This window comes from Amblyraja radiata, chromosome 17, assembly GCF_010909765.2.
Source record: "Amblyraja radiata isolate CabotCenter1 chromosome 17, sAmbRad1.1.pri, whole genome shotgun sequence".
Classification (NCBI taxonomy): Eukaryota; Metazoa; Chordata; class Chondrichthyes; order Rajiformes; family Rajidae; genus Amblyraja; species Amblyraja radiata.
The window spans coordinates 11,252,313-11,268,852 of record NC_045972.1 but is presented as its reverse complement, the minus strand read 5'-3'; the positions used below and the strand labels follow the sequence as shown (position 1 = coordinate 11,268,852).

The 16,540-nt window shown below is 40.6% G+C and overlaps 1 protein-coding gene across 5 annotated transcripts in view; it reads left to right on the top strand.

The window, feature by feature from the left end:
• zfhx3 (zinc finger homeobox 3) overlaps window positions 1-16,540 on the top strand; it is a 1,217,643-nt gene that overhangs the window by 1,167,041 nt on the left and 34,062 nt on the right. For all 5 annotated transcript variants that reach the window (XM_033035748.1, XM_033035750.1, XM_033035747.1 and 2 more), the window contains 2 exons: window positions 11,921-12,045; window positions 14,525-14,725. In XM_033035748.1, coding sequence (XP_032891639.1) covers window positions 11,921-12,045; window positions 14,525-14,725 — 326 coding nt within the window. The remainder of the gene's footprint in view (window positions 1-11,920; window positions 12,046-14,524; window positions 14,726-16,540) is intronic.

The window sequence follows — 16,540 nt, the reverse complement described above, 5'->3', positions numbered from 1 at the left end:
CCATCATTGCATTGAAAATTATTTAAATAATTTAACCATTAATAGATATCAACCTACAAAAAAAAATCAAAGAGCTGTGCAGGAGTTGAGCAAATTACTTGGATAAACATATGAGTAATGACATATTCAAATATCAAAGCAGATTTCTGAACTCCCCCTTGTAGCTGCTGGGAAGGATGTTGTGTGATATCGTGAACAGACCAAGGAAACAAATCCTTACTTTTGCTAAATTCACTGGCATCATTCATTCTTGCCTTTGTTCATATCTTCTTGTAATGACATGAGATAATACTTCTGATTGAATAGCAGCATGTAGGAGTCCTGTCTGAGTACATCAACAATTTTATCTTCATTCACAGGATTTAGATGCTACTAAAAGCACAATGTCCACAAACTGCCCCTGAGATTATAGTTATTAGTCAATCAATACACATCGACACCATTAGGATCACTGTGTGACCATGTGATAATAAGTGGCACAATGGTAGAGCTGCTGCCTTACAGCGCCAAGGATCCGGGTATGATCCTGACTATGGGTGCTGTCTGTACTGAGTTTGTATGTTCTCTCCCGTGGGTTTTCTCCAGGTGCTCCATTTTTTCTCACACACTCCAAAGAAATACAGGTTTGTAGGTTAATTGGCATTGGTAAATTGTAAAAATTGTCCCTAGTGTGTGTAGATTAGTGTACGGAATGATCACTGGTTGGGACAGACTCGGTGATCTGAAGGGTCTGTTTCCATGCTATATCGCTAAATCTCTAAAGCGTACAGTGTTAGGTTAATAAGCTCCTCTAAATTACTCCTGTTGAGGGGGGTGGTAGGGGAATCGGAATGGAGTTGATAGGCATGTTGCAAAGAATTACATAAAGGAAATATATGGAGGAATACTCTGACTGCAATCAGTCTAGTCTAGCTCAATGGACTGAATGGCCATCACCCCTTATCTTAAGAAAATATGAGAAAAGAAAGGGATTATACAATGTCAGATTGTTGTGTTAATTTTTGATTAGTTTGAGAAGTTTAGTAGTCTTTTGTGTACCTGATTTCTTTGTCTATGCAGATGGCAGAGAGTACAAAGTTGGAAGGCGAGGGCTAGGAAGTTCCCGCAAAGAAACTTTAGCAAGTTGGTGATAGACCCAAAATGCTGCAGTAACTCAGCGGGACAGGCAGCATCACTAGAGAAGAAATAGGTGACGTTTCGGGTCGAGACCCTTCTTCAGATTGAAGAAGGCTCTCGTCCCGAAACATCACCCATTCCTTCTCTCCAGAGATGCTGCCTGTCCCGCTGAGTTACTCCAGCATTTTGTGTCTATCTTCGGTTTAAACCAATATCTGCAGTTCCTACCTACACATTTAGCAACTTGCTGGCCTGCATTTGATAGCATCTCCAGTGCACCATACTGCTGGTGACTGGAGTGAATGCTGAGACTGATAGATTATGCACAAATTAAGTCAGCTATTCTTTCCAGGGTGATTCCAAGTGCCACTCTTTCACCAAGGCAAGTGGCGAGTATTCCATTGCACTACCGACTTGGTACCATAGATATAGTAGAAAGCCCTTCTAGCTACTGACCACCTCTTGTAGTTGGCTTATTTTTGCTTGGTTTAAGTCAATGTAAAGAAGAATTTTCAGCCTGGTCCCCATTGATCAATTTTATTTAGACTCTTTAAATATTGTACTTGGTCCAATCGTGACTTGATGTCAAGGTTTTTACTCTCAACTCACTTCAGAAAAAAATTGGCAATATTTGGACTAGGATAATGAAGGCAGCGGCTGACCTGAAGGGATTGAACCAATGTAAGTTATTGATCCGTAAGCGCCGATTGATAACACTGTTGATGGTTACTGCCATCATTTTCTGAAACTTCTAGGGTGGGTTCGAGGGATGGTAATTATCCACATTTGACTTATTCTACCTTTTGGGGAGAGGACATTCTTGGGCAATTTTCAACATTGTCAGGCAGATGTCACTGTGTAGCTATTTTGAAAAAGTTTGGCTTAAGGCAAAGTTAGTTGTAGAGCACACATCTTCAGCATCACAGCTACATCCATTACCTTCGGTGTTTCTTGACATTACATGGAGTGAATCAGATTAGATGACGGGTAGCAGCTGTGATGAATCAGTCCTCTACACTGAATGAGATTGAGGGAAACCATTTCAACATTATCATTTGCTCTCTTGTGCTGTGTTCTGCTGTCATTGAGGATGGAATCCAAAACAATGGCACTTCCTTCCACCAGTTTTTTGGCATTTATGACTCAATTTGTGGAGCTCTGACCCATGGGATTGTGAATTTCTGTCTATTGCACACTACCTCAGTGATTAAGTATGCGTGTGTATGAAATAACTGCAGATGCTGGTTTACACTGAAGATAGACACAAAATACTGGAGTAACTCAGCGAGACAGGCAGCATCTCTGGAGAGAAGGAATGGGTGACGTTTCAGGTCGAGACCCTTCTTCAGTCTGAAGAAGGGCCTTGACCCGAGAAATTCGCCCATTCCTTCTCTCCAAGTATGCATGCGCTCCTTTGTATCTCCATGTGTTAAATACTCAATTTTTAGGAATGCCAAGTGCTGGTTTCATGAAATCAAGAGTCAAGAATGTTTAATTGTCATAAGCACTGGGAGAAAAACAATGACATTATTATCAGCTGTAGTTTTACGGGCACATTAATGCAATTATGCAACAAATAAATATGTAATAATCAACAATACAATAAAATATCAGTAAAACTAGGTAGCCAGACCATAACAGTGCAAACTGAAGCACATGGTGCAACCAAAGCAAAGTCCATAGTAGATCGTTGCTGAGGTAGGTTTGTGGTTAGTGTTGTGCAGTGTCGTTCAACAACCTGATGGTTGATGCGAAGAAGCTGAACCTGCAGGTCATGGTTCTCAAGCTACTGCACCTTCTTTCCAAAGGTGGCAGTGAGATGAAAGCATGGCCAGGGTGGTGTGAATCCATTATAATATTAGCTGCTTTTTGAGGCAGCGTATCTTGTAGATTCCTTCAATGCTTGAGAGGTCCATACCCATGATGCACCAGGCAATGGTGCCAAATATTGGCACTTCCTGCCGCCTCCCTCATTCGTAAATAATGAGTTACCAAACGAGACTGTGGTGCAGCCAGTGAGTATTCTCTCCACAGTACACCTTTGAAGTTTAATAGTGTATTTGGCAACATACCAAATCTCCTCAACAATCTAAGGAACTAGAGGTATGATGAGTTTGCTTTGTGATTGCATCAATGTACTCGGCCCATGGTAGATCTTCAGAGATATACACACCCAGGAACTTGAAGCTGCTGACTCTGTTCACTGCCGCCCCTTCATTGAAGATAGGATCCTTGGCTTTCCCTCCACCAATTAACTGCTTGGCCTTGTGAACGTTGAGAGCCGGATTGTTGTTCTGATACCATTCAATCAGATTATCAATCACCCTCCTGTTCCTATCATTCGTCCAACAACGGCGATATTGTCGGCGAAACTTTAAAAAGGGTAGAGCTTTACTTGCTACACAGTCCTGGCTAACGGACTGAGCACACCATCTTGGGCTGCCCCTTATTGACGGTTATCAAGGAGGAAGTATTATCGCCAATGCGTACTGATTGAGGTCAGTGGAACTAAATTGCAGAAGCAGTCTAACATGCGGCAGCTCCTATAGAGGGTATTTTATTGCAAGCAGCAGAAAACAAATCTCTTTCCAAGAATCTCACTCCCGATTTATTTAATTATCTGAATTTGAATTTCCGATATTGGGATTTGAACTAATATCACCAGATCTTTAATCCAAGCATCTGGATTACTTGGCCAGTTACATAACTGCTTTGCTATAATGCCGTAATTGAAGTGCTTCCATTGTCATTTCTGGGAATGGTTAATTTAGCCTGTATCAAGTGTTGAACTTTGGGCTTTTTATTTTAAAGCCAGCAGTTTTTGCCCATTGCTAAATGCCTTTGACTAGGCAGTGGTATGTCATTTGAAACTCCTCGGTCTTTCGGATGATGTACACCCACATCAGTGTTGAGTAGAGAATTCCAGGCCTTGAACCCATTGACAGTGAAGGATTGGCGATATACTTACAAGCCAGAATAGGGCACATGCTGGAGGGTGTCTGCAGGTACTTGTGCTCCCATGCACCTGATGCCCTAGTATGTCTTAGTGGGAGGTGCAATCAAAGGCTAGATTTGTCCAGGATGGTGTTGAGGTTACTGAGCACTTATCCAGACACATGAAGTTATTCATCACACCCCCAACTTGCGATTTTGTAAGGCAGTGAAGAACCCATGCAGGAATGATTGACCTCCAAAAAACAAAACCTTCATCCTTTGCACAAGATATGACTGCAATTATTAGAGTTATTAGAGTGATTTCCCCTTGATTTTCATGAACAAAATATTTTCAAATGTCTATTCTTCAAATGAACGAAATAAGTAGCCTTTGGTTGATGGAAAAATAAACTTTTGCTAATATATTTTTGCAAGCAAACTGCATATGGTACAAAGCAGAAGGCTCTTAAAGTTTGTGCTGTACAAGTCTTCGTGTAATATATTTAACAATAGTAATGAACAATGCTTACTATTTAAGACTAACGCGCCCAGAGTAATTGTATGATGTGACCATCGGCTCTGAGTTGCAACAGAGTTTTATAGAAAGTTGCTGGGCAGTATTAGAAAAACCCTTGAATAATCTGTACAATCCTTGTTTGGGTTCCTCATGTCATAAATCTGGACCTCCCTAATTGACTGAAGAATTCACAGAACACACACTGTTCACACTGAAGAACCTCAGACATTAAGAACATCAATTGGCTTACAGTAATGACGGCTTTGTCAGGGTGAGCTTGTGAATTTGCCAATTCTAGCAAATTTGAGATGCAGTCTCGAGCAGAGCAAAGAATGAGAAAAACAGTACATGCAAAATGGAGCGCAGATAAAAAGTTGAGCCTATTATTGGTTTATTATTGGTTTAGCAATAGTATTAGGCACGAGTTTGGCAATTCAGTAAAACCTGTCACAGTCTGGTTATTTCAGAAATATCAGCGATTCTGATGAGGCTGAGAAGCCCTTCACTTCAAACATTAAAGAACGGTAATCAGTTTATGGATGAATAATATTTGTGGAGAAGCGGGTGAGGGTGAGGATTAAAATGTTTGGAATGAGGCCACAGTCAAATTTAGTTTAGTTTAGAGATACAGCGCGGAAACGGGTCCACCGAGTTCACACCGACCAGTGAACCCCGCACATTAACACTATCCTACAGACACTAAGGACAATTTGCAGATATACTAAGCCAATTAACCGACAAACCTGTAGGTCTTTGGAGTGTGGGAGGAAAACAAAGATCTCGGAGAAAACCCATTCGGTCACGGGGCAAACGTACAAACTCTGTACAGACAGCACCCATACTCAGGATTGAACCCGGGTGTCTGGCATTGTAAGCACCGTAAGGCAGCAACTCTACCGCTGCGCCACCGCCAACTTATAATATATCTGTAACTTTAATACGAGTAACAGCAGCACCGCTGTAATCAGAGTTGGAAACCAGTAATGGCCGGTTCTCACGGTGCGACCTGACGCAAGATGTCACCAGAGTGAAGTGGTCGTGGTCCAGCACGAGCTCCGCACGATATAACGGGGGGTAGACAAAGAGTTCCCACGGTACTCGGCAATTCTGTCATTTGTGCGAGTGACTTGTCCGTCTCCCGATCTTTCCCGTTAATCGTGAATGAACATCGTGGACTGTAGTGTAGTTAATCACGTGGCACAAATGATGTCACTTTTTTTCACACACTATATAAATATCCTCCGTTCGTAGAATTGGCTCATTTGCAGACATGCCTATACAAAGTTGGTTCGAGTACAGGCTGGTTGTTATTTTCATTGACGCGCTGTATGCATTAGCGCAACATGTGCATCGAAAACGCTTGTGTGAAGGCAGAAGGGTGAGATTAATTAAAAAGAGAATTAAGAGGAAGTCTCACTGGGTTAAGCCCATGTTTCAACGGAGACCTCAATTTGGACAATATGAGCAACTGCTTAATGTGCTGTGCGAAGAGGATAAAAGTGCATTCAAAAACTTTGTCAGAATTTCACCCGAGCTCTTTAATGAGTTAAAGAATAATTTGGGACCTCTGCTGAAGAAGGTTGCGCTTTCTCTCCCTATTTCTATAATCCTCTCTGGATTTGTCATAGAGAATCTCATTGCATTGGTACCACTCCACCAGTTCCCCCTCTTGTTCCCTGTTGAAGCTATATGGCCTTACCTTCTGCCATCTTCCCTTTATGTTATCGTCTGCTGAGGCTATTGGGGAGGCAACAGCTACTGGGGAGGCAATCTCAAATCCACCTTGATCACCCTCTCCCTGCTCCAAGGAGCCCACAGGCAGTGGTATCTCTGGCATCTCCTCTTGCCTCTCCACCTGTCTCTCTTGCTGAGTCTCCTCCTTATTTACCTGCATGGCTAAAAACTTTCTGACTTTCTTTGACCCCTTTCATTGCGCTTTTCTGAGAGGCATCTCTGCAAGTCTTACTGTGAAAAAGATTCTCAAACAATGACAATTAGGTGGGACGTCCTCGATGGACACATGGTCCATTGGTGATATTGAGACCACCTTTTTTACTCACCTTATGTCCCCTCTGTCAAGCTTCCGGGTTTACCGTTCGCAGGAGTTCCCACGGTACCCGCAAGAGTCATTACGGATATCTCACGGATATCGCACTGGCATCTGCGTTCATACAATGTTGCAACGCTCACCAAAAAGTGCTCAAGTCACTCTTGGAGAAATTCAAAAATGTTTGAATTTACTCCCGACCTTACAAAGTTACACGACTACCTGCCGTTAGCGCCACGGAGGTCCTCGGTGGTTCACGAATGCCGTACTGTTATCGCAGGAGGTTCCCACGATGTTAAACTCTTGTTAAGTCTTGCATCAGGTCGCACCGTGAGAAAGCCCTTTCACTGTTAATTCTTTAAAATTTGTAAATGGGTTACATTTTTGGGGGGAAATGGTGCAGCAATTGTAATGTTGGTCAAAAGCAGCAATTGTTACTTGTAGGTTGCCACACCCATATAGATTGTTATTAACCATATTAATTGCTATCGGCAATGCTTTGCAGAATTTCCAGAAGCAGTCTGTTACAAACTCTTGAAGCTACATGCATCAATCTGTTTGTTGTACAATGGACTTGGTTAGAGGTTAAGAACTTATTGAGCTGACACAGAAGTATCGAGTTCACATCACAAGATTAGAAATTGTTCAGCCAGAGCTGAACACACTTCTCAGCATCTGCATTCAATGGTGTCTTGCGCTTCTTGTGTGTAGTGGTGGAACGATTGGTGGAAACAGGGCTGCGACGTGAACGCTCTTTCCTTGATCCCACACACACAATGATCTGTGGCACAACTTTAGTATGGCTGAAATACTAGCAAATCAAGCACTAGTAGAACACAGTTGAATGGTAGGGAAGATAAACCAAACTTTGTTTGAATCCTGGATTAAACAGAGTTACAGTATTGCATGCAATTTTGCTCACTATAGTATGAAGAGGAAAGTAGAGGTAACGGAGAGGGTGTATAGAAGATTTACAATGATAATACCAAGAAAGAATGAACACACTGGGTCTCTTTTGCAACAATAGGTCTCCAAAGTGATATAAAGTTCTGAAAGAGTGGACACAGGGAGAATTTGAGGGGACCAGCAAAGCTACAACTTGCCAATATAAGCCGGTGATCAAGAACTAATGCAGGGAATTTGACAGAATTGTCATTATCCAAAGTGAATTTGGTGCAGCCATTCTTAGTACTTTATAAAGGTTGGACCAAATTGCATAGATTAATTTAAAAGGAGGCTGGACAAGCAAATAAGGTGCAGGAAGAAACTGCAGATGCTGGTTTACACCGAAGATAGACTCTAAATGCTGGAGTATCTCAGCGGGACAGGCAGCATCCCTGGACAGTTGCTTCTATCCCATTTCTTCTCTCCAGAGATGCTGCCATTCCTTCTATCCAGAGATACTGCCTGTCACGCCGAGTTACTCCAGCATTTTGTGTCTATCCAAGCAAATAAGGTTTACGCTAATGGATTTTAAAGTGGAACATTTCAAGTGGAACATTAATACAGGCATGAACTGGTTGGGCTGAATGACCTGTTTTTGCATCATATATCCAATGCAATCTCATGTAATTACATTTGTACACTAAATGATTTTCAATTTATTGCTGTTTTTGAATCATCAACAACTGGATTGACTTCAGAGACTTGGCCATTAACGAGCATGAATGAATAATTTCTGTCAGTGTTCATTGAAGTACAGGACAATATTTTGGTATACTTGTCAGGAAAATGTAATATTTTGGCGCATGTGAAATTACAGGCCTTGTGGTTTATTCCAATTAATATAGAGTTACTCTACTAGAATAGGAATGTAAATATGTGTATATAAGCATTTTTAACTGTCAGTTCATCATCTATAAATATATCATCTTTAAATTCAATTCATGATAATGGAGTCTGAGAACATGAAAGCAGAACCAGCTAAAGTGAATTAGTAAATTAGATTAAGTAATCGGTCAATCGCGATATTGCCAGAGAATTGAGGGCATTGTTAGAATACACAAAATGGATGCATTCCAATGGGACAAAAAGATTCCAAAGGAAAAGCCCATCCTCTGCGGTTAACTACATTTAAAGCTAGTATTTGACTTTTAAAAAAACATACAATTGTGCAAAGACAAGGCCCAAGTCAGAAGATCGGACAGAATGTAAAAGAACAATTCAAATGGTTAAAAAATTAATGAAGAAAAAAAATGAGAGCATGAGAAATAGCTAGCAGCAAAAAAACAGATGGGAAGAGATTGTGGAGATAGTTGAAAAGAGTTAACAAAGTGTCCTATAGAAAGAGAGTCTGGAGAATTAATACTGGTAAATCAGGAGTTGGCTGATGATCTAAAGAGGTATTTTCCACCACTCTTCATGAAAAAAGATAAAAGCAACATTCCAGGCGTAGTTGTAAATCAGGAATTGAAAGGGAGAGAAAGACTCAGGAAAATTACAGAGCCATTGAGGTGGCACTGAGCAAACAGCTGGAGCTGCAGGCTTTCACTATCCACATGGGCTTCTTCCTCAGATCTTAAAATGAGCTGGTAAAATATTTGATGTATTGTGTTTAATTTTCTCAAATTACCTGGATGCAGCCAAGGTTCCATTAATTTGCAAAATACTGTATGTATTCCTTTATTTAAAAAAAGGGAAATAGAAAGCAAAAGAGTGCAGGCTGGTTTGCTAATGCCTATTATAAGGAAAATGGTAGATAGAAACATAGAAACATAGAAAATAGGTGCAGGAGTAGGCCATTCGGCCCTTCGAGCCTGCACCGCCATTCAATATGATCATGGCTGATCATGATGTCACTGAAGGACAAAGTCAACATGGTTCTATCAAAAGATACTCATGTTTGACATTGATTGGAATTCTTTGCTGGAAGAGTTGCTTCATAGCGCCAGTGACCCAGGTTTGATCCTGACCATGATTGCTGCCTATATGAAGTTTGCATATTCTCTCTGTGACCGTGTGGGTTTTCTCTGGGTGCTCCGGTTTCCCCGCACATCCCAAAGGCTTGTAGGTTGATTGGCCGAGTGTGCAGGGAATGGATGCAAAAGTGGGAGAACAGAAAACTAGTGTGACGGGTGATCACTGGTCCACGTGGACTCGGTGGGCCGTGTCTGTGCCATATCTTCCAATCAATTAAAACCAATTCCAATCAAGTAATGTGCTGTTGATGAAGGTGAACTGTTGGTTATACAGTACTTTAGTTAAATATCCAAAGGCATCTAATAAAGTCCCACACTAAAGGTTAATGTGAAAAATAGGAGGGTGAAAAAGTGATTTCCAAGATGTACCAGATCTGAAGGGTTTGAGCTATAAGAAGCTGGAAAGGCTGGGGCTTTTTCCTTGAAGTGAGGTGGCTGAGGAGCGTCATAATAAGCTAATAGACATACATAAAAAGCTAATAGACATACATTATGTTCAACATAAAAGATTTAAAAAGGACCTGACGGCCAGGTTTTTCACACAGAGGGTGATGCGGATATGGACCAAGCTGTCAGAGGAAGTGATAGAGGAGGATACAATTACAACATTTAAAAACACTGAACAGGTATATGGATAGGAAACATTTGGAGGGATATGGGCCAGGCAAAAGGCAAGTGAGATCAGCTTGACAAAGCAACTTGGTCAGTTATGACAAGTTAGGCCAAATGTCCTATTTCTGTATCGCTCTATGACTATGAAATGTTATGTTTGTGTGCATAGGAAATTGACTGGGTTAACAGGAGACAGTGTTTAGGCAAAAATGAATCTTATTGAACAGTCCTTCCATAAACTTATGTACTGTTCACTTCACCTTTACCCCATTGTGGACATTGGTGTTTCTCTATGGAACTGTTGCGCTAGAATGCTGAGAACTATATTCTGCCATCTGTATCTTTCCCTTGCCCTACCTATTGTACATGAGTTTGCCTTGATTGTTTTTTATGTATAGCATTATCCGATCTGATTGAATAGCATTCAAAAGAAATCTATTCACTGTACAATAACAAGTGACCATAATAAACATAAACCTTTTGTATTTAGCAAGATAAAATGTTTTGTAAGTCACAGGGATCAGTCCTGGGATGTCAGTTTAAAAAAATGTACTTAGATAAAAGTTCTTTTCAAAGGAAGCTACTCATGGATAATGAAAGGTTAGATGGGAGCAGGGAGGTGCAGGTAAACATTTTGCAATTGGAGTATAATGTGCAAATTTGTGAAATTGTCTATTTTAGCAAGGAAAATAAAAACACCCAATTCGCAATAAATTTGTGTGCAAATATAGCAATTAATTAGAAGAGCCTACAGAATGTTACTGTTTATTCTTAAGGGAAATGAATTCAATATTAGGGAGGTTTTGTTTCAGTTGTATAATTTGTTGGTGAAACCTCATTTGAAATATTATGTATTAAATCGGCCTACTTATTTGCAGAAGAATGAAAGTTATTTAGAAGTAGTTCAGAGAAGGTTTACCAAACTAATACCTGGAATGTGTGAGGTGTCACATCAGGCTTTGCTTATATTTGCTGGAGTTTAGAAGAGTGAGAGATGATGTGGATTGAAACATATGCAAGATCCTTAAGGGCCAGTCCCACTTACGCAATTTGTTTAGGCGACTTGCCAGCACCCGTCATAGTGGCAGCAGGTCGCCGAAAATTTTAAAAATGTTGAAAATCCAGTGGCGACCAGAAAAAGGTCCAACTCTTTGGGCGGCTACTCAAGACCATGCAGGCGTCGCCACGCGACATGTCGCCAGGGTGTCAACTGTATGGTCGTTAGTAGTCGCCCAAAGAGTTGTATCTTTTTCTGGTCGCCGTTGGATTTTCAACTTTTATTTAATTTTCAGCGACCTGCTACGACTATGATGGGTGCCCGCAAGTCGACGAAAAAATCGCATAAGTGGGACAGGCCCTTTAGGGTCTTGCTCGGGTGAATGTGAAGAATATGTTTTCTTTTCTGGTTGCATGAAGACTAACCATCGCTGTTTAAAAGTTGGGGGCCACACATTTAAGATAGAACTGTGCTAATAGTTTTTGACTCGTTGGAATCACATATCATAACAAATCATTCACAGAATTAAACTGCATTTATTTATTTTAGATTAACTGGTTAGAATTAAATATGTTTTATAATCAAAATGCCTTGAGATTTTGTCATTTTTAGTGAAAGAGGTTTGTTTCATAAATTGTGGTTGCTGGATAGATCTCTATTTTTCTCAACGAACAGATATTGTATTTGTCTGCTCGCATCACAGCGTCAGGACCTAGTTGATTATATGTATTATTAAATGGAGTGACGGTCTTAAACTTAAATTCTCCCTTTGATTACAGTATCTGTAGGAGATAAGGAACAACAGGACTCAGCATCTACAAAACGATCATCACTACCTGATAGCATGGAATCCCCTCTTTCTTCAAAAAGGCCTCGACCATCAGAAGAACCAAGTCCAGAACAGGTAGATATCAAGGATACCTATTGGAACGCGAGAGAAATCACAAGCTGCTCTTCGGTTTCTGTGTGTTTGCAGTATCCTTAGTTCATTTCTCCATGCATAATTATTATAATTTTCCTTCTTATACATCAGTTTACATTATCTTTACTTCTGAAGCAGCTTGAAACTTTTATCCTCAGCTGTACCAACTAAAAGTCCAATACCATTTAACACATTTCCCTCAGCACCCGCTTTGGTAAAGACATACACTCTATCTGGTTCCTGTTGACTTTTCGGATGTCACCCTCCTTAATAAATGACATATTTTTTGGCTAAGGGCTCAAAGTACCATCCCTTCTTAGCCATTGCATCTTTTTTGTTCTCGTTGGGTTGAGCTTATTTTTCCAACTCAAGAGTGTATAATGCTGGGAGTATATAATGGCTCCATTGGTATTGGAAGGGAGATGGTGAATAAATGAATCCATCATATGTAAACCATTACACACTTTTCTTACTTTGGATGGGAGACTATGGCAGAATCTGTAACTGGAACATTGACCATTCATCTGTTCTTTTTGTGCGCAGTTGTTCCTACAATATACCCCCACTGTCATTATTTTATGCTGATTTTCAGCCCTTAGACCTTCTAATTCTGGTCATTCTTCCTGATTAGTACAGGTGTCAGAGGTTATGGGGAGAAGGCAGGAGAATTGGGTTAGGAGGGAGAGATAGATCAGCCATGGTTGAATGGCAGAGTCGACTTGATGGGCTGAATGGCCCAATTCTACTCACATCACTTATGACCTTAATTCAGCCCATACCGTACGTTTAAAAGAATTCTTCATCCATTTTGGTCCTGAAACTGGATATGAAGCTAAATGTTTTATTACTTGTTCCGGAGATGAACCATGAGGATCCTTAACCTTACATAACAGATAGCAGGTGTGTAGGAAGGAATTGCAGATGCTGGTTTAAACTGAAGATAGACACAAAAATCTGGAGTAACTCAGCGGGACAGGCAGCATCTCTGGAAAGAAGGAATGGGTGATGTTTCAGGTCGAGACCCTTCTTCAGACTCGACCTGAAACGTCACCCATTCCTTCTCTCCAGTGATGCTGCCTGTCCCGCTGAGTTACTCCAGCTTTTTGTGTCTATAACAGATAGCAATGTGTTTCTCAGCATCCTGGTCAATATCCTTCCCTCTGCCACCAGCATCATGAAATTAATTAGCCCTTCGTCTATTGTTATTTCTAGGATATGGCTGCATTTAAAATATCTGCCAAATTTCCAGGTTTCATAGTAATTTGTTCCAGAGTAAATCCAGAAGGAATCTGAATAAAATGATAGGAAATTGTATGAAGGAAGACGGGACGTCTCCAGTTGAAGAGTAGACACCAGCATATTACAACAGGATGAGTATCATTTTGTGATTCTATAATTACTTTAAAGTATTTCAGAACAATCTAAAGCAGTTGAATAAAACTGCAATTCTTCTTCTTCCAATATCAAATAATCAGTTCCTAGGACAGCTCAATTAATCATCTGTCCTCTGAGCCTTACCCATTTGTTTTGCAGCTGTACCTGGCTGCATGACAACCAGTATTCGGAGGCCAAAGCTCACCATGATAGCACAGTCTGCAATTCCTTAATTTAGACTGGACCAGTGTTTCAGTAAGTGAGCGTAATTCAACAGGGAACAAAAAGGCAGCACTATCAGACAGACCAAAAATCTGAAGAAAATGCATCTTCTTCCCAGTGAAGTAGAGGGAATTCAGGGATGGCGGAAATGCAAAAGATAAATAGCTGAGGAAGCACAATCTAGCTCAATTAAACAACAAATAAAAATGACATTTTGTAGGTTATGTAGCAAATACCAATAATATTTGGACAGCACAGTGGTGCAGTGGTAGATTTGCTGCCTTACAGTGCTTGCAGCGCTGGAGACCCGGGTTCATTCTCGACTACGGATGCAGTCAATATGGAGTCGTACGTTCTCCCCGTGGCCGCCTCGGTTTCCTCCCACACTCCAAAGACCTACAGATTTGTAGATTAATTGGCTTGGTATAAGTGTAAATTGTCCCTAGAGTGTGTAGGATGGTGTTAATGTGTGGGGATCGCTGGTCGGTGCGCCTTCGGTGGGCCGAAGGGCCCAATTCCGCGCTGTAAACTAAACTAAATTAAACATTGTGTCACTCTGATTAGATGGCTAAGAAGAAAATACTGGGTGTTTATACTTTAGGAAGGGATCTATCCAAAGAAATTGTCAAGAATTCTCTATTACTCTCCTTGGAAGTCTGCAAACTAAAATAAAACTAAAAATCCCAGAACATGTTGTTTGCCTCTCTCTGTGTGAATTAGATGATGGATGAATTTGATGTTGTTAGAAAGGCAAAAGGTGCATTCATGTAAAATTGCAAGATAAAACATGTGAGGATAAGTTGTTTGATGGTATTTGCAACAGTGTCGTGGAAAAGTTTGAATTTGTTTTCCTATTCACCCGTAGATGTATCAATGTCCGTACTGCAAGTATAGCAACACTGACGTAAACCGCATCAGGATGCATGTATTATCGCAGCATTCCGTGCAGCCGATGTTGCGCTGCCCTCTCTGTCAGGATATGCTCAACAACAAGATCCACCTGCAGCTCCACCTGACTCACCTGCACAGCGTGGCTCCTGACTGTGTCGAAAAACTCATCATGGCGGTAAGTGCCAAGTTCATGATGCACGGCCTCAATTACACGAATCCTGAAACTTCCTCTTCCCTGCAGAGTTGCATTTCTGCACCAACATTTAGCTCAGTTGCTTGAAATTATAAATCTTTAATAGCAACGGCGGAAATCTAAACTACAGTATACATTTCAGTCCTTCGTTTGATGCAGTAGAAATGAGATGTCCCCATTTTCTGCAATCAGCAAGAGCACAAAGTAACACAACACCAGCATTATTTAATAACAACATTTTGGTTGTGTATGTCTCTATTACTCCATACTTTGGCAGTAGAATTAGATTGATTCAAAGGAGAAATAGAGATGAAAGATGCCCGCTAAACAGGGTTATTGGTTTCGGTAAAATATTCCACCTCTGGATTAATGTGATTGCCTAGATACTAAAGTCATTCATAAGTTGCAACAGAAGAGACAACCCCGATTTCTGTGATTGTCTGTATTTATTTGTCAATTTCACTTAAATAATGAAATGATTAAAGATTATTAGCTGTAAAATGAGGAAGTCAGAGATTCATCATAACTACTGAATGTCTAATTGTACACCAGAAATGTTAGCAGTCCAATATTTTCCAGTTAAAATAAACTTTTGGTTAACCTAGATTGAGCTAATTCGCCAAATACTTTGGCGAGAAAATATAAAATCAGATACATGTGAGTACTAATACATAATTTGATTGTGTCTGTTTCATTGAGGAAGCATGAATTTAATGTTAATTATTATTTACCTTCTGTTAGCATTTATGCAAGTGATGTTTCAAATGAAGGTGATCTTCAGGTCTGGAAGTCTATCTAGACTCCCAAACGTGAAGGTTACCTTCATTTGAAACATGAAAGTGAAATTGACAGATAAATACAGACAATCACAGAAATCCGCGTTGGCTCTTTGGACCCTGAATGAGTAGGCACTAGATAACACGTTATTAAATGCAGCTGAACAACTGACATCTTTCAATATGTTTACTATTGTTTGTGATCTGCTTCCTTTTTAACCAGGCATCTCTAACCATGTGAAAATATTGTGCTGTAGCTTGCAAAGTGCTATTGCAACAATAGAAAAGGCAGTTAATGACTGCCGTGTGGAAGAATCCTGAGGTAATTCTTGTAGGCAAACATCAAAGAGATATAATTCAACAATAAATCGTGGCATAACGCAAAGTGCTGGAGGAACTTGGCGGGTCAGGCAGCATCTGTGGAGGGAATGAGCAGTTTTAGGTTGAGGCCCTTCTGTTTTGGGTCGGGACCTCTCCTCAGAACCAGTGTGAAAAAGGATCCTGACCCTCCACTGATGCTCCCTGATCTGCTGAGTTCCTCCAGCACTTTGTGTTTTGCTCAAGTTTCCAGCACTTGCAGTTTCTTGTGGCCCCACTAAGAATGGCACAATGTTAATCATACAGGAGGCCATTCAACCTATTGTAACCATTGCTGATTTATATAAGATCAGTCCATTTAATACCACTCCCCTGCCTTCTTCGCATAGCCCCACAGATTATTTTTTGCATATACAACTGTGAAGATAGCACAGTTGAGAAATTGGGTGAAATATATGCCACAGGATCACGTGCTCATAAAAAGCAAAGAAGTTACAATGAACCTTGATAAAACACTGAATTCAAGTACAGTTGAATCTGCCGAACACTATTTTGGAATAATTCTGGCAAATAGAACATAGAATAATGCAGTTCAGGGACAGGCACTTCTGCCCACAATGTCTGTGCCGAACATGATACCAGGTTAAACTAATCTCTGCCTGCACATGATCCATAACCCTCCATCCCCTGCATATCTTGATGC